The sequence below is a fragment of the Alligator mississippiensis genome, chromosome 5 (genome assembly GCF_030867095.1).
Source record: "Alligator mississippiensis isolate rAllMis1 chromosome 5, rAllMis1, whole genome shotgun sequence".
Classification (NCBI taxonomy): domain Eukaryota; kingdom Metazoa; phylum Chordata; order Crocodylia; family Alligatoridae; genus Alligator; species Alligator mississippiensis.
Genome location: NC_081828.1, coordinates 181,450,599 through 181,468,574, shown reverse-complemented (window position 1 = coordinate 181,468,574; position 17,976 = coordinate 181,450,599). Strand labels below are relative to the sequence as shown.

Genomic DNA, 17,976 nt, shown 5'->3' with positions numbered 1-17,976 from the left:
GATGGAAGTGAAAGAAAATTTTTAGGGTGTGCTATATGGTAGTGACCTCTGGCCCCAGCAAACCCACAGGGGCTTGCACAGAAGACCCAGAAGCAACACAACTTGTTTGAAGGAAAGACCTGCATGCACACCGAACACACCGACTGCAGGAGGGAGTTGCTTGGAGGAGGCAGCAGGAGGTTAGCCCGCGCACATGCAGCCTGACTGCCATCTACAACAGCAAGGTCCCTGTAAACAGTTCCTATAACAAGGAGCCAGTATCGCATCAGCAGCTGAAGGAGCCGTCTCGTGTTGGCACCCACTATCAAACATCCAGCCCCATCTACACACGCTGTCCTGTTTCCGGCACAGCAAGTCCTAACCAGAATGGGCTCCTTTCCCAAACCTCTGATGGACTGCGCACCACCCATTTAAAACGGTACAACCTGAAGCACCACCAGCAAATCCGTGCGGCATAGTTGTAATAGCACTGCTCATGCCTACCACAGACAGGCTGTCTGGATGCCACCGGGGGTGCGCGTCTCCCCAGCCCACCGCCCCTGCCAGACTGGCCCTTGCGCCTTGTCCCCGCTCCCGACCCCTGGGAGCGCAGGCGCCCCGTGCCCTGGGGGGGAAGCTGCTCCGGGGGCAGGTGCCAGGCGGGCACGTTGCCTTAGAAACCCGGCTCGGGGCTTCCTCCGCCGCCTCCGGTGTCTGCGCGGGGCGGCCGGGAGGAGGCGGCGGGCCGGGCCTCACACACCGGAACTGGGGGGGGCGGGGCGGCGAGCCCCAGCGGCGGTTATCGCCGCCCCCCGCCGCCGCCGCCCCCTGCGCTTAAATAGGATGGGGCCGGCGTAGCTGCAGCGACCGCAAGATGCGGGCGGTCATCGCGCTGGTGGCGCTGCTCGGCAGCCTCCTGCTCTTCGTCTGCCTGCTCTGGCTCACGGCCGACGGGTCCCTGCGCGCCAGGTAGGGCAGCGCGGCCCCGCGGCTCGGCTGCGCCGGCAAGGACCGCCTCGGCTGCGGTGTCGGCGCTGCCCGCGCCGCGTGGGAGGGAGCCGGGGCGGCTCGGGAAGGTTGCATTCGTGCCTGACAACTTCGTTTCCCCCCGCCTGCTAGGAGCTGGGAGAAGGAGGCAGCGGCGGGCACGGCGGGCACGCCCCAAGCCCGCAGGAAGCTCCGGTCCCCTCTCGCATCGGCGCAGCCGGGTCCCGGGAGCCAGAACAGGTACTGGGCTCTCGTCCGTCCTCCTGGGCCGGGGGCTCCAGTGCCCCCGACAAGCTGCGTCCCTCCCTTGGCGCTGGTACAGCAAGTGCGGCAGCTTGTATCTAAATGTGTACAGGGCTTCCCTTTGGATCGCACCTCCTGCTCGGTGCTATCCAGTGTCAGTCGGGGCATGGGTTTGTGAAGAGCAGCGCAGAAGATGATGTAGGATTTGGTCTTGGGCAGCTGTTTCTTTTCCTTCAAACCCTGAATCCATAGCATGGCTTTCCCTTTTTGCCTTTTTTTCTTTATTTAAAAAAAAAGGTTCAACTTTGCTTGCTGAATTCACAGTGCAGCTTTCTCCGTCACAATGCAGGAGTTTAAGCCAGACACGGAAAACCTGTGTTTGTACTGAGTAGTATGTTATTCCTTGAATGGACCCACGGCTTAGTCTCTGGTAGCAAGCTCCTTGTTACTTAGTTTGTGGATCTTTGCCATCGTTCCTATTAATTTGCACTGCACTGTTGTAACTGGGATGCAGTCAGTAAAAGCAGTGGAAATCGGTCATTACAAATCTGCAGGCTTGAACATTAATGATGTTTTGTGACTGCTCGCTGAGTATGGGACTTAATCCAGCACTGCGTGAGGTCTGTAGAACCGAGATTAGTTATTCAGAAATCGCTGTGGTCTTCTAATATTTTTGACAACTTATTTTACTTAAAACGGCAGTTGCTGTGTTGGCACAGCTATGATCAATACACAGCCACAGGTAAAGGAACCAAAAATCTACCAAATGACTTGCATGGGTTTTGGCAAATGGTTCCTGAACAGAATTTTTTCAAGCATAAAATCCTGGCCCTGCCAAAAAAAATCTATTGGCTCTTCTAAGGGTTTTATCCTGAGGGTCTAGATTAAATCTGTGGTTCAAACAACAGATGCTGTGCCTTAATAAATACAAATGGAAATAGTGTTAATATTCATTTGACCTGTTTGCTTACTGTTTTCTGAGGAGGTTGGGGAGGGTGAAACTCTCAGAACTTTGCACTTCCAAATGCCTTAAGTTTTTTAAATGTTTTGAAATTAGAATCGACTAAAACAGCATGGAGCCTTAGGTTGCACATTTCTTCTGTGTTCCTGTAGTTTTCCTTTTCTGTCTGCATGTTTCCCTTACTCTCTGCTCTCAGTTATCACTGTTACTTTAAGTCTTTGGTTTTCTTTTCTTTCCCCTGCTCATGATGCTGCCTTACCTTTCCTCGCTAGTTTCTGTGCAGTAGTCTCCTGCCACTCAGCTCTGCAAACAAAAAAACAGTGGGGTCAAACTGGCTAGAAATCTGGCAAAGAACATTTCAGAGAACGGGATGCCAGTTGTTTGTTTGTTTGTTTGTTTGTTTGTTTGTTTCCCAATCTGCGGTAACAACCAAAGCAAAAAGATGCAGGGAGTAAGAGGCAAACAGAGAGAGAACCAGTGGCAGTTACTAGCACTTTTTAATCTTGGTTGTAAGACACTGTGAAACTCCATCCACACTTGCATCTGTCAGCTAATGTCAGATCAGCCATAGGGATATCGGGGATGGTGGATGTGGCAAGCTACTACTCACAGAAGCTGCTACTACTGGAGTTTTTATAAAAACATGCTCCTTTACTACAAGAAATGTAGGTCTCTCTCTTCCAGGTGTGGGTCTTTAGGGAAAACCTATATGACCTCCCATAACTTGGAATACTTGGCAGCATTACACTCCTTCCCGTGTAGGAGCTGAATAGCTGCAGGAGACTGGCTATTACTGGGGAGTGGGAGGACTGTTCCCAAACAGCGATGAAGGCCTGGTACCAGCAGGGCTGTGTGGATAATACATTTTCAACCAGAGAACAAAAACAAATAAACAAATCTGTTTGGCTCAACCAAAAGTTTCACCAAAACTGAAATACTTTGTTTTGTATTAGGTGTGCCCCAACCCTTTTTAATTTGACTGTAATTTAATCTTAAAACTTAAAACGGGAACATTTTTAAACCAATGTAATTTTGCAGGGGGCTGGACTAGATGACTAAGGTCCCTTCCAGCCCCACTTCCCTATGATCTATTTTGCAAACAAAATATCAAATTGTAGTGTTTGGACTCTTGTTTTTTATGTTATTTTAGCCAATGCTATTTGGCTTCCACTGTCCAAATTAATGTAGATTATTAGTAAATCTCAGATTAGCAATCTTTTTGACAAGCATGCCACAAACTATCCCCATACCTACCTGTTAACCACACAAATCCCTTTTCCCCCCACATTTGCTGTGCTGTCCTGCTTTCTGCTCCCTGCTCTCTATACTACTTTGTTGCTTGACCCCTCACCATTCTGTCACATGACATGTACAGAGCCTGCCAGTGCCACTTGTGGCACCCATGCTGCAAGTTGGCCACCCCTGAATTCAGGGATCATTGTGATCAACCCAAAATCATGTACTCCATCAGGAAAAAAAATATGGTCTGAAAATCTCATCCAGCTCATGTTGCCAGTGACTTGTTTCCTTTTGTTTCAGTTTGAGTTGTTGTCACTCAGAAAGAAAACTAGAGAGAGACTGGATTGACAGTCAGTTGGCTCAAAGGGAGGGGCCTGGAGAAGATACCATCACAGAGGTACTGGTCTGCTTGGCATGTAGAAAGAGGAGAAAAATAAGTGCTGCCAAGATCTGCAATGAAAATGTTTGGTCCAGAGAACAGCTAGACCAGGGGTGGGCAAAATACAGCCTGCAGGCTGGATCCAGCCCACAAGGCCATTCTATCTGGCCTGCAGGGCCCCTAAAAAATGTAGAAAATTTAATATTCATCTGCCCTTGGCTCCTGTCAAAAACGATGGGCACCAAGGGCAGTAGGACCCAGGGGAAGACTTGTAGGCTCCCACAACAGTTGGGCCCACCCAGCCCTCCCTCCCATCCTGGGCTTCTGGCCTGGGACCATGTGGCTGCCCCAAGGCAGAACTACAGGTAGGGGGGAAGGTTGAGGGGAGGGCAGGGGAGGAGCCCAGGGAAAAGTGGTTCCAGAAAAAGCTGTGTGTAGGTACCGCGGGGGGGGAAGCAGCCCCTTGCCCACCCTTTGGCTGGTGCCCTGCACTGCAGCTGCTTGCAGCCCATGCAGGGATGTCCTGAGCAGGCACAGGTAGCCTTGGGCAGTCTGCAAGTGGCTGCAGCATGGGGTGCTGGGCATGGTGCAGGCAAGGAGCCGCTTTCCCTTCCCCCGCCCCCCCCTGCACTCGGCACCACCTTGTAACCCGGCCCCACTGCCAGCCTGGGCCCTGCACTGGCTCCAGGCTCGCCTGTCAGGACTGCGTGTGGCGACAGCGGCTGCCCACCACCCCCTGTGTTGCTGCACCAGGCAGTGTTTGCCACCGCTGCCTCTGGGCTGCCCAGCGCACAAGCTCCGGGCAGGCAGCAGCAGCAAACACTGCTTGCCACTGCAAGTGTGGGGGGCTGCAGCTGCTGATTGGGGTGGGGGGGAGCCCGGAGCTGGGCCAGGCTACAAGCTGGTGCTGAGCATGGGGGAAAAGCGGCTCCTCGCTCACCCCTTGGCCAGTGCCCCGTACTGTAGCTGCTTGCAGCCCGCGTGGTGCTGCCTGTGCCTGCTCAGGATAGCCCTGCGTGGACTGCGAGTACCTGCAGCAAGGAGTGCCAGTCATTGGGTGGGCAAAGGGCTGCTTTTCCCCACGCTCAGCACCAGCTTCTTCCCTGCTGGCGAGCAGGGAGTTGGGGCTGTGCGGTGCCCCCTGCCTGTACTGCAGGGTTGAGGGGCACTGGGAGTGAGTGAGTGGGGAGCCAGCGGGAGCACAGGGCCTGTACCAGTGTCCCGGGGCCAGTGCCAGCAGGGCCCAGAGCAGGGTGGCAGGAGCGTGGGGTCCCAGCTGGCAGGGGCTCTGTGGAGCCAGGTCAGCTCCCCCCTTTCCCTGCTGGTGCAGCCTAGCCCGGCTCCACAGACCCCTGCCAGCCTGTGCCCCGCTTTGGGCCCCACCAGTGCTGGCCCTGGGACATTGGTCCCAAGACATTGGGACATTGGTCCCAAGATGGTGAAGGAGGGGCAGGGCACCTTTCAAAGGGCAGGGCCACCCATGCGGCCCTTGACAGCCTGCCGAAACTGGGTAAGTGGCCCTCCGCCCAAAATAATTGCCCGCCCCTGAGCTAGACTAAACTGGGAACTGTGGTGGATGGATTTGAGCAGCCAAACTTGGGCACTGTATCTAGACAATAGACATCAGAACCCAGCTTTCAATGAACTTGCAGCACACCAAGGCATGAATGAGTGCTTCAGAGGGCCAGAGACATCAGGCAAGGGCAACTGAAATTATTATTGGGTCAAAACTCCTTAATCTGTATACTGAAGTGTGGAGAACTAGGAACATACTTTTTCTGTTGAGGAGTGTGTAACTCTCCATAGGAATTTCCCCTCCATCTGGGCTGATGGCTTGCCCTGCTTAATTAAAAAGTCTTGCTGGGTTTTTGATAGCAGCATTCATTCCCCAGGTTGCTGCCCATCTACCCCTGGCAAGAGGGTTCACTCAGGGTGTGTGTGCATGTGGGGGATTTATTATCCCCTCAAGTAACCCAAGCCCATCCCCCATCATTCAGTTTTCTGGAGAAGCAAGAGAAGTCAGGTTGCCAAAAAGCAACCAAATGAAAAAGGCCTGAATTGAGCTTCAAATACACTGAACATGAACCTTCCGCGGGGCTTCTTCCTCCTGTATATTTCAGCTGGGAATCCAGACTCCTCTCAGTAGTGCAGCTGTCACAGTCCCCACTAGCAATGCAGATTGTACCTGTCTCTGGGATAGACTCAAACTCTTTCTACTGTCTCCATGTTAAGAAGCTGCTTATAATCTGTCCGCTTCCCAGCATGCTTCTTTACAGAAGCCTGCAAATCCAAGCAGAACTTTAAAATCTCACTTCCTACAGTTCCTTCTATATGAGAAAAGGGGAGGCATAACTCACTTAGGCTTCTATGGTCAGGAACAGACACCACACTCTTACCAGTATAAGTGATAGGAAACCGGTCTATACCTACATCAAAACAGAAGTTCAGCGCACACACAACTGGTCTATACCCTTAACACAAGTTTTGTCTGCACACACTGGTTTAAAAATGGTGGAACCTAGTCTATGATTTGCCCTCTACCTTCTTCCCTGCCAAAGGGTCAAATGTGTGTTCTGGTCACTACTGATCTAAACTACACTTACAGAAAACCACATAACTTAGATCAATTCTGCCTCAGTCTTTTTGAATGTCTGTATCTAGCCAGACAAGGTTCTTTGTCTGCCTATGTCCCTAGACCAGGGGCGGGCAATTATTTTAGGCAGAGGGCCGCTTAACCAGTTTTGGCAGGCTGTTGAGGGTCTCATGGGTAGCCCCGCCCCTTGACAGGTGCCTCACCCCCTGGTCACCATCTTGGGACCAATGTCCCAGGGCCAGCACTGGTGGGGCCCAAAACAGGGCACAGGCTGGCAGGGGGTCTGTGGAGCCAAGCTGGGCTACACCAGCAGGGAGAGGAGGGAGCTGACCCAGCTCCATAGAGCCCCTGCCAGTCGGGACCCTACGCTCCTGCCACCCTGCTCTGGGCCCTGCCGGCACTGGTGCCAGGACACCGGGGTGGGGAAAAGCAGCTGCTCACCCGCCCCATGCCTGGCGCCCCCTGCTGCAGCCACTCACAGGCTGCCTGTGCTTGCTCCGGACAGCCCCATGTGGGCTGCGAGCAGCTGCAGCAGGGAGTGCCAGCCACGGGGCGGGCGAAGGGCTGCTTTCCTCCATGCCGGAAAGGAGCCTAGGGAAAAACTGAGCGCAGGAGCCGGGAGGAAGCGGCCCTTCGCCCACCCTGTGGCCAGCGCTCCCTGCTGCAGCTGCTTGCAGCCCACGGGGCTGTCCGGAGCAGGCACAGGCTGCCACAGGCGGGCCATGAGCAGCTGCAGCGTGGGGTGCCAGGCACAGGGCAGGCGACAGGCTGCTTTCCCCCACCCCATACTCAGCTTTTCCCTGGGTTCCTTCCCTGCCCGGGGTCCGCCCTTGCCCTTGCATCTGCCTGCCCCCTCCCTTTACCTGAGGTTCTAGCCCAGGGCAGCCAAGTGCTCTCAGGCTAGAAGCTCCTGCTGGGGCTTCTGGCTGGGGGGGCAGGGCTGTTTGTGGGAGCCTGCCGGGCTTCCCCTGGGTCCTACTGCCCTTGGTTCCTGTCATTTTTGACTGGAAGCAAGGGCAGATTAATATTTATTTTCTAAATTTTTTTTATGGGCCCCGTGGGCCGGATAGAATGGCCTCATTGGCCGGATATGGCCCGTGGGCCACATTTTGCCTACCCCTGCCCTAGATCAACACTGCTACAACCTATAGCCTTGTATCTAGCCAAGGTTTCCTCCTGGATTTTAATAAGATCAGTAAATGATTTCTCTTAAAAGCGTTTTACTATGCTAGGACCCCCTCCTTTCTTTAGTGACAGTTTGTTCCATGGGTCTGTCTTTGCAGAGTGGTCCTAGAACAGACAGTTGGGCCTTAGAGATTAATGCCCTCAGCTTTAGAAGGACCAGTGTAGTCAATAATTGAGTTAACTTGTCTTAAATGGAGTCTCCCTTATACTCCAAGAGTATGAAAGGCAGAGACTATAAAGACCTGTTAGATCATTCAGTCAGTTTCTCTAGAAATAGAGAACTGTTTCCAACAGGGCATTTATTTATTTATTTATTTATTTATTTATTTATTTATTAATTTTTAGCCATTGCCTGGTTTAGGTTCAGAACTCTCAGGCAATGGGACTTCTGCCACTGGGGATATTATTTCACAACCTAATACGTTTCAGTGTCAAGAAAACTTTACCAACATTCACCTCACATTTTCCCTTTGCTAATATCACTCCATTGCTGTTAGTCAGACCCTCCCCCCAACATATCACACCAACTTTTCCTTACTGGGTGTGGACCTCATTTTAAAAACCCAATTAGAATGCAAAGCAGTAAATAACTAGCTCATGCAAGTGGAAGTGAAAACTGTTTTCTTAAAACACAAGTAGTAATGGAGAATTAAGGTAATAGAAGTGATAACAGGTAATGGCAGTGGCACAAATAGAGATATGAGCAGCGACCATTCTGTAAGTCACCAGTTGTAAAGCACTTCTTAATATTTCTTAAGTAAAATATTCGATGTCTTTTTAACTAAGTTTAGGATCATAGAGAAATAGGATGGGAAGGGACCTCATGAGGCATCTGGTCCAGTCCCCTACTCGAGGTAGGACTGTCCCTGATTAAACCATCCAAGTGTCTATCTGATCTGCTCTTGAAAATTTCCAGGGAAAATTTTATGTTCTAAGCATGATGCAAATTGTTGGAGTACTCGAGCAACTGTTAGAAAAGCTGTAAGTAAACAGATGGAAATGTTTGTAGGGATGAGTTTGAATTACTGTACTGTATCGGAATCTCCACTCTTTCCTTGCTCAACAGGATTTTTTAATGCAGTCTAGAAAGTATGTCACTGTAGTTAGTTAATTCGGTATCCTACAGAGTCCCTATTTCCATTTCCTCCAACCCCTAGCCAAGGATACAATATTTGGCCAAAGAATGCATGGGTATTACCAATTTTATGAATAGTAACCTAGTGGGTAACACAAGTAGTATGATGCAGTTTACATTAGTCAGCACTGGTGGCAGCACTGCTAATTTTGCTGATGGCTTAATATTTTTTAACTTTCTCCTTGAGTGATACATGCAGATGCCCTTGAGGAATTCATTTTTAGGATGCACTTAGTATGTCTGCTATGTCTAAATGAATAGATGTTCTGTAGAAATTTGCTGCCAGGATACATTTATGTCCTGACAGCAGAAAAGGGTTTCTCAGCCTCTACCAGTTTACTTAGTCAAAGAGAAATTGCTGTCATCTGTCATTCTGTCTAGCAAGTACTGCTATGAAAACAATTTCAGTATTATCACCATATTGTTTTCTCTTCACTAGTCTGCTAGATTGTGAATATTGTTTGCCAAGTTATTTGTGGACTAGTTTATGGGTTTTATAAATAGTAATAAAAAAAGGATCCATGTTAAAAGTAGTCCAAGTTCAGTGCAACAGCAGGAATAGCAAATCTAGGCAACAACGCCTTGAAATGAAGGTCTGACTTTAACATTCCTCATTCAAGCCAAACATTCTTTATTCAAGAAAAGCTTTCATGGGAATCTGATTAGATCAGTCTTTTTCAAAGCTACCATGATTAATATTATAAGGCAAAATATTATTCCTCTGTTTGACAAAATAGTTTTTACAGTCCATTTCACCAGCCATTTAGACTGTATTATCATATTAATCAAAGTGTCACAAACCTTAAAAACCTCAATATATTCTCATTATCTAATTCACTTAAAATGGTGGCAGAGGTAACAGTTAAGAACACTCTTTCCATGAAAGAACAGATCATTCATAGATGCTAGGGTCAGAAGGGACCTCAGCAGATCGAGTCAGACCCCCCTGCCTGGGCAAGAAAGAGTGCTGGGGTCGGATGACCCCAGCCAGATGCCTATCCAGCCTTCTCTTAAAGACCCCCAAGGTAGGGGAGGGTACCACCTTGGTTGGAAGCCTATTCCAAATTTTGGCCATCCTCACCATGAAGAAGTTTTTCCTGATGTCTAGCCTAAATCTGCTCTCAGTCAGTTTGTGACCATTGTTCCTTGTTACCCCAAGAGGCACCCTGGTGAACAGAACATCTCCGGTTCCTTGCTGCACCCCCCCTCCCCCCAATAAATTTGTAGGCAGCCATAAGATCACCTCTCAGCCTTCTCTTGCGGAGGCTGAAGAGGTCCAGGTCCCTTACTCATAACCATATGAGTGGCCCTCCACTGGACCCTCCCAAGGCTATCCACGTCCTTCTTAAAGTATGATGCCCAAAACTGGACACAGTACTCCAACTGCGGTCTGACCAATGCTGCATAGAGGGGAAGTATCACCTCCTTGGTTCTATTTGTCATGCATCTGCTGATGCACGATAAAGTACGGTTAGCTTTGCTGATGATTTTGTCACACTAATGACTCGTGTTCATCTTGGAGTCCACTATGACTCCAAGATCCCTTCCACTTCTGTGCTGCTGAGAGGGTCATTTTCTAGCCAGTAGGTATGCTGGATATTTGTATGCCCTAGGTGCAGCACTCTGCACTTGTCCTTGTTGTACTCCATCCTATTGTGTTCTGCCCTCTTTTCCAACCTGTCCAGGTCTGCCTACAATCATTCTCTACCCTCCAGAGTGTTCACTTCACCCCACAATTTAGTATCATCTGCAAATTTGGACAGAGTACACTTCACACCCACATCCAAGTCACTGATGAAGACATTGAAGAGTATACATCCAAGGACTTAGCTCTGCGGGACCCCACTGCCCACACCCTTCCAGGTTGATACTGACTCGTCTACTACCATTCTCTGGGTGTGACCCTAAAGTCAATTTGCCACCCACTGGACCATGTAAACATTTAAGTCACAGCCTTTTAATTTATTTATGAGAATGGGATGAGATACCGTATCGAAGGCCTTCCTAAAATCCAGGAAAACAACATCCACCTGTACTCCTGCATCTAAGTATTTTGTGATCTGGTCATAAAATGAAACCAGATTAGTCAGGCATGATCTACCTGCTATGAATCGATGCTGGTTGCCCTGCTGCCTTATTTTTCCCACTGAACTCCCACAAATATGATCCTTAATCATCTTTGGAAAAGTCTTTGAAAAGATTGAGGTGAGACTGACTGGCCTATAATTACTAGGATCCTCCTTCCTCCCCTTCTTGAAAATAGGGGCCACATTATTGGTTTCTATTACCATCTAGCACCCAATTAATAGTGTGAGATTAAAAAATAAACATGGAGGGAGAAAGTAAGAGAATGAAGTATTTGAAAACAGGATGCCAATTCTAATAGATGTATATGTACACTAATGTAGAATGCATAGTGCAGTTCAGCTTGCAGTTATACTGGGGGACAGTTTTAGTGCTGCTGCTTAGAATCAGCACTAAGATGAGGCTTTCAGGACCCAAACTCTGCTTCATACATAGTGCTTAAAGCTAAGGGGTAGGATCTTTAAAAAACACTTGGTGGGTGGTTCTACACATGCAAGCAGTGAGACGCAATAAACTCGAGCACAATTTGCACCAGAGTCGGTTACTCCCAGGCACAGTGTCTTAATGTGTGCCTGGGACTGCAGCAGTTAGAGCCAGGGCAGAGCAGCCCTGGGCTGGCAGGTGACTGGGGGAGGGGGTGCCATCCCTGGGCTCCAGGTGGTGGCAGCAGAGGGGCTATCTGAGGCATGACAGTGCTAAAGTGCGGCGTTGGGCAGCAGGCAGCTCCCTGCATGTTAGCACCCTCATGCTCCAGCCAGACCTGGTCACCATTTACACGAGCGTTTCAGTGGAGCCAATTACACCACCATATGATCGTACGATCCCCGACAATACTATCTTATGGCAGAGATAATGTAATCTACTGCACCCTAATAACGGCGCTCATGTAGACAGTGATGCTTTACTGTGGAGCCAATTGGTGAACTCTGCAGTAAAGTGCATGTGTGGATGCACCCAGTATTAATTTAATTTGACTCCCACAGAAGTCAGTGCTAAAACTCGTATTGGCTTCAATGGCACCAGCACTAGGCCAGTTGTGAGCTTGGTTTGACTCCACTCTTCACTTGGTTTTGGTGGGAGCCTCTTCTTGGGGTGGATTTGGACATCAGTTAGCATACCCTGTGTTTCTTTGTACTATGCTATAATATAGGTTTTGTAGGTTTTTTTTTTTTGGTTTTTTTTGTTTTTTTTTGTTTTTTTTAAGGCCATTTCTCTCTCTAATCTCTTTTCTTCTTCTTGGGGTTTTTTCTTTCTCCCTGGCTGGCCCTCTCTTCCCTCAAGCTTTACACTCCTCTCACTAATAAGAAGGCTATGTGCTGGCTAAGCTAGATGTCCACTGAATGCAGCACATTTTGTGGTTTGCTCTTCTAAGGACAGCATGGAGCCAATTGCCTGTCTAGCTATCGCTGCAAGAATATGCTTACACTGAGCATTTTAGTTTTTCCTAATCCAGCTATTCCTCTACTCCACCTGATATCTACCTGTGGAAAAAAACATGTACTCAGGCTGGGAAATATAGGCCTAGCCTTGGAGAGTAATTTCAGTAGTCAATTGATTTTTTTTTTTTTTTTTTTTTTTTTTTTTTTAAATCGTAGATATTGGTAGTGATTGAGTAGGTCCCTGTTTCATGGATTTTGCAGGAATTGTGAAATCTGGCATTGCCTGTGAAATTGAACAATGCCTGTGAAATCCACAGGGAAATAAAAGATCACTGAAAAGAAAATGCTGGCTCCCCAGAAAGAGCCAGCAGTTCTTACAGCCACTGTAGCCTGGCTGCACAGCCTACCAGAGTGGAAGTGGGAGATGCTAGCATAAAGGGGAGGCTGTGGACAGTTGCACCAAAACATTTGGTGCCGCAAGGTTTGGGAGGACTTCTCTGGGCAAACACCACTTAGGGCCATATAGTTTTGCCTTCAGTTTCCCGCTTTTGGGGTGTGCCCTTCGACTTGCTTGCCCTGCCTTCATCTTTTATGATAATAGGGAGGGTTTTAGTGTTAATAATGACACTCATGAGTGTGCCCATGTTGTGGATGTTCTCGGGGCTCCTTCTCCCCTTCGATTCATAGATGCTAGGGTTGGAAGGGACCTCAATAGATCATCAAGTCTGACCCCCTGCATAGGCAGGAAAGAGTTCTGGGTTCAGATGACCCCAGCTAGATGCCTATCTAACCTCCTCTTGAAGACCCCCAGGGTAGGGGAGAGCACCACCTCCCTTGGGAGCCCGTTCCAGACCTTGGCCACTCTAACTGTGAAGAAGTTCTTCCTAATGTCCAGTCTAAATCTGCTCTCTGCTAGCTTGTGGCCATTGTTTCTTGTAACCCCCGGGGGCGCCTTGGTGAATAAATACTCACCAATTCCCTTCTGTGCCCCCGTGATGAACTTACAGGCAGCCACAAGGTCGCCTCTCAACCTTCTCTTGCGGAGGCTGAAGAGGTCCAGGTGCCCCAGTCTCTCCTCATAGGGCTTGGCCTGCAAGCCCTTAACCATACGAGTGGCCCTTCTCTGGACCCTCTCCAGGTAAATCCACATCCCTCTTGAAGTGCCCCGCCCAAAACTGCACGCAGTATTCCAACTGCGGTCTGACTAGCACCCAATAGAGGGAAAGTATCACCTCCTTGGATCTATTCATCATGCATCTGCTGATGCACGATAAAGTGCCATTAGCTTTTCTGATGGCTTCATCACACTGCTGACTCATGTTCATCTTGGAGTCCACTAGGACTCCAAGATCCCTTTCCGTTTCCGTGCCACCAAGCAGGTCATTCCCTAGGCAGTAGGTATGCTGGACATTTTTCCTCCCTAGGTGCAGCACTTTGCATTTCTCGTTGTTGAATTGCATTCTGTTGTTTTCCGCCCATATGTCTAACCTGTCCAGGTCTGCTTGTAGTTGTTCCCTACCCCCCGGCGTGTCCACTTCTCCCCACAGTTTTGTGTCATCCTGTCCACATGCCAACTGGGTGTTGGATTGTGATGGCGGGCCTGAGTCCTAGATGTATGGGGCCAAGGTCTTAAATTTATTCCTGGGCTTCCAGACCACTGTGGTCACAAATCAATACAGTCCTTACTTAATTCATAAACCTCAGCCTCAGTAGTCTTCAATGAACTCATGGACATTTCAAATCAAATTCCTACTGTCAATCAGTTCATGGGACTTTTAAATTAATGTAGTCCTTCATTCATAATCATCAAAATCAAATCTCAGCCCTCAATTCATGGGCTTTTGAACCAAAATTCCAGCCTCCAGTTAATTCCTATGCATCTGGATCAAACTCCAGCTACCAGTAAAGTCTCGGGCTTGCAAATCAATGTAGTCCTTAATTAGTTCACAATTGTTGTCAAAATCAATATCAACTACTTCAAACTATCAAAAGAGAAAAAAAGTCTTCACAGCACCCAGGGGTCCAGGTCACCAAGACTTCCTGACTCATGTGCCCCTTCTCCTCCGGGTCTGTATGCTGGGGTCTGCATGGAGCCTTGCTCCTCAGCTACCTGGTGATGCTGGATGCTGAAAACTCCTCCAGGCTTTCAATTAGTGGATCTCGCTGTTTCTTTTGCCTGCTTCAAGTTTTGCTGGGTCCTTGAAGCTGTGGAACTCCTAAAGCTGCCTCTACTCAGCCTTGCTTCCCACCCCCCACACTCATAGGCTTGGGTTGTGGACTTATTGTGTCAGCCCCTGTGCATGCACCAATGCACAGGGAGCACATACTTCTAGAATGGGGCCACAGCTGCACACGTTGCTCCATCATCAGTGTCTCCACACCTGCAGGTATGAACATCCATCTCCTGTCTTTACTGGGATTTTTGCTGCCCTCTGCCAGTGGTTTACTGTGCTTCCTGGGGTCCTCCCATGCCAGGGTTGATGTATCCAGCAGACCCTGTGGTCACAGCCCAAGATGGCTACTGCCCTGCCCCCCCCCCCCCACACACACACCCCCTCACTGCTGACTGGCTGAAGGGATGCCTGTCATGTGACCCCACCCCCTCCAACAATCAGTAGCAAGGAGCAGAGCCACATGGCACAGCCCTTGGCTAATCGGGGGGGGGGGGGGGGAGAGAGGGGGGGGCTGCCACAATAACCCCACAAAAATAATGGCCAGCCCTGTGATAGGTCTGCAAAATTGGCCAGCTGCCTCAAGTTGGGAAGACGGCTAGATATTATTATTATTATTATTATTATTATTATTATTATTAATCTGTGGATGGAAAAGCCAGTCGGGACCAGTGGTAGTCCCCAATCGGGGTAGTGCAGCATGTGGTACAGAAGTAAACAGGTTCCATCCCCTAGGGATACAACTATCTAAACAGCAGTGGTTGTATGTCTTTTTGTGACCAAGAAACAGGCAAGCCGCACAGTAATAAAATATAGTACTTGTGACACTAATCTCCTATTGGGCTGAAGATTTAATATATGTATAGTTGGGTTCCTCTGTAGCGTTACATTAGGAAGAGATTGGCTCACGGACTGTACAAAAATTGCTGGTATTACTATTATGTGATATATAATGCTTTGAATTTGTGCCCATTGAATTTTGCTTTGTGATTTGGGGTTTACATGCACTATAAAACTAAGGAAATCTCACCTGAAATGGCCAAGTTTTACCTGGTTTAAGATTTTAACCACTGGATATTGTATGAATTTTCACCGTAAAATGTTTTTTAACTTGGCATGTTTGCCAATACTAGTTCTGCATTTTTTAGTGACTGCCAAGATGAGGCTTAACCTAGTTGATCAGAAATATGGGTTTGTGCATTTTTAAATACTGGGCAGCTTTTCTTCAACTAAGCAAGCAGATATTGGACCATTTTTTGTACTGTCTAACTCAATATTAATTTAAATCTGAATTCTTTGTTGTGAATAGCTCAGTAGATTCCTGTAATGCCCCTCACAGACCATTGTTAATTCAGTCCACTGCTGTGGGATGGAGGTTTCTGTCATGGTGAAACAAGACTAATTTTAGATTTTCTAACTAGAAGTCATTTGCTGTTACACTGGCAAGTAATATACAATATGCTGTGGGATCCACTGCCATGCCACACCAAAACCACTGAATTGAGGCTCTGTAATCAAAAGGAACAAATACATAAAAGGTATTTGGTGCTAGCTAGTTTGAATGCAGACTAAATGAACAGAGACTGACCTCATGCTGTTATTTCAAGGCAATAGCTTTAATTTGGTCCAACATCCATAAACTAGAACCAATCCAAAGCTACAGTGAGAAAGGGTCTACCTAGGGCCAGTGATCTCCTGTATATGTCCACTAGCACCAGGAAATGTAGGTATAGGAGTTGAATTTGGTCTTCTGTAAGTGGCTGCTGAGATTCATGGAAGTGAGATTCATTTCCATGCAGATGACCAGCAGGAATGCACACCCTGCCTAAACTTTTAAGAGGCTTCAGAAACTAAAGATCCAAACCTTTTGGCCTCAGTAGACAGCTGAACTTCACCTGTTGAAAGAACATCAATTTTTCACATCGTGATGTATTGGATGCAGATGTGCATCACGAAGGCTAATAAAATGGCTTTCAGAACTACCAGGGCCTCTTCATGAGCAGAATTCAAACAAACATTTAACTATTATCAACCAGCCAATGGCAGCCTGTCAATAGACCATAATTTGTGACCAGATTATGGAACAAAGAATACTTTAGTTCAGCCTTGTGTTGTCTGAAACCCATTGAAATCAATATATGCCCAAATAATACTAATGGCTTTCATGGATCTTTTGTGGTGATCAGCATAGAATCTACTTACAAGAAGTTATTCCAAAGCAAAGTTGCTTAGATCCTCAGTAGCACGTTTGCTTTTGTTTGTGGCATTTGGAAATGACTTTTTTTTTTCGTGTTTTGAACCCCTGTGCATCAAAGCAATTGATTTATAACCAACCCAATCCAATTGAGAATTAAGCTCCTTGAACTTAAGTAGAGTTAGTTCCAGTTCATGTTGGCTTAACTGAAATGACAAGTCCCCCTGTTTCTTCAATTTTCTTTGCCCAGCTTGTGAGGATGGCTGACTTTGCAAGATAGAGTAACAGCTCAGCTTCTACCAGTGCTCCCTCTATTGTTCAGGGAGAAACAACTTCTTTCTTTTTGTTTTGCGAATGTCTCAGCACTTGTGTCTGAGTTCTTTGGTGTTTCCACAGTATCCAAGCAAGCAGGCTGATCACAAGGTTTTACTTAGTACTCTAAGATCCATCCTTAGCATGATTTCCTTTCACCCCCCATCTCCAGGTTCATTATTTTAGCTGTTCTGCTGCTTCAGTTACTCATTACATGTGATTGGCAATACTGGTATTTCTCTTTCAAGGTAATTGTTATGTAGCTAGACTTAGAATGTGGCCTCTTCTGTGCTTTGAGCTGCTTTGGCCTAAAAGTAATTTTCAATATGCAGAGCAGTCACAAGAGCTACAGAAACAGAGGAAGAGAGCATTTCACTTAATATCCTACATTATCACTTTGGTGGTTTTTGCAAGATTTTACATCTATAAAGCTGGGAAAATGAAATATGTTGGAAAACAAATTCTCCATGTTCTTTTAAGAACAAAGGGCAAAGGGGCTTCATTTGGTTCTGATGTGTGCCTAAGACATAGCTGGATCAAGATATGGCAAACCTATATGTATGAACTTCATAGAAATAACTTCTACTGCCAATTCTTTACAGGTTTCCCTCACTCTAAGCAGGTTCTGTATATGCAAATTTTGCTCTTATGCAATGACCCTTTTATACGCAAAATTTGTTACATGTGAGGTAAATTCACCCTTATGCAATCGGCATAGGTGCCCCACCCCAAGCAGGTAAGTCTGTTGGGGGGAGGGGAAAGGGCCATGGGACCAGGGCCCCACTCACCCCAGCTCCTGCTGCAGCAGATCTGAGAGGAGCCTATACGAGCTGCCTGCAGTTGCTAGGCTGCACCTTGCCCCGAACCTTCCAGGGCTCCACTTGTCACCCCAGCTCCTGGGCTGCTTTGTGTCGTGGTGCAGGCAGGTAGTTTCGGCTGCTCCCAGGTCTGCTGCAGCAGGAGCTGGGGTGAGTGGGGAAAAATGGAGCCCCAGGGAGGGGTTGCAGGCAACTGGTGTTGGCCACTGCAGCAGGGGCTAGGGTGAGTGGGGACAAGTTGTGCCGTGCCCCAGGGCTCCGCTTCTCCCCATGTGTCCCATCCCTGCTGCAGCAGACCAACACCACCTGCCTCCAC

The 17,976-nt window shown here is 48.1% G+C and overlaps 1 protein-coding gene across 6 annotated transcripts in view; it reads left to right on the top strand.

Annotated features, from left to right (window-relative positions):
* Window positions 1-811: 811 nt before the first annotated feature.
* The window catches only part of ST8SIA6 (ST8 alpha-N-acetyl-neuraminide alpha-2,8-sialyltransferase 6), an 83,186-nt gene continuing 66,021 nt past the window's right edge, over window positions 812-17,976 (top strand). For all 6 annotated transcript variants that reach the window (XR_002093709.2, XM_059729051.1, XM_019498066.2 and 3 more), the window contains exons 1-2: window positions 812-948; window positions 1,099-1,206. Coding sequence is in view for 5 of the 6 variants with exons in the window: in XM_059729051.1 (XP_059585034.1) it covers window positions 854-948; window positions 1,099-1,206 (203 nt within the window). In the remaining variant the exon portion in view is untranslated. The remainder of the gene's footprint in view (window positions 949-1,098; window positions 1,207-17,976) is intronic.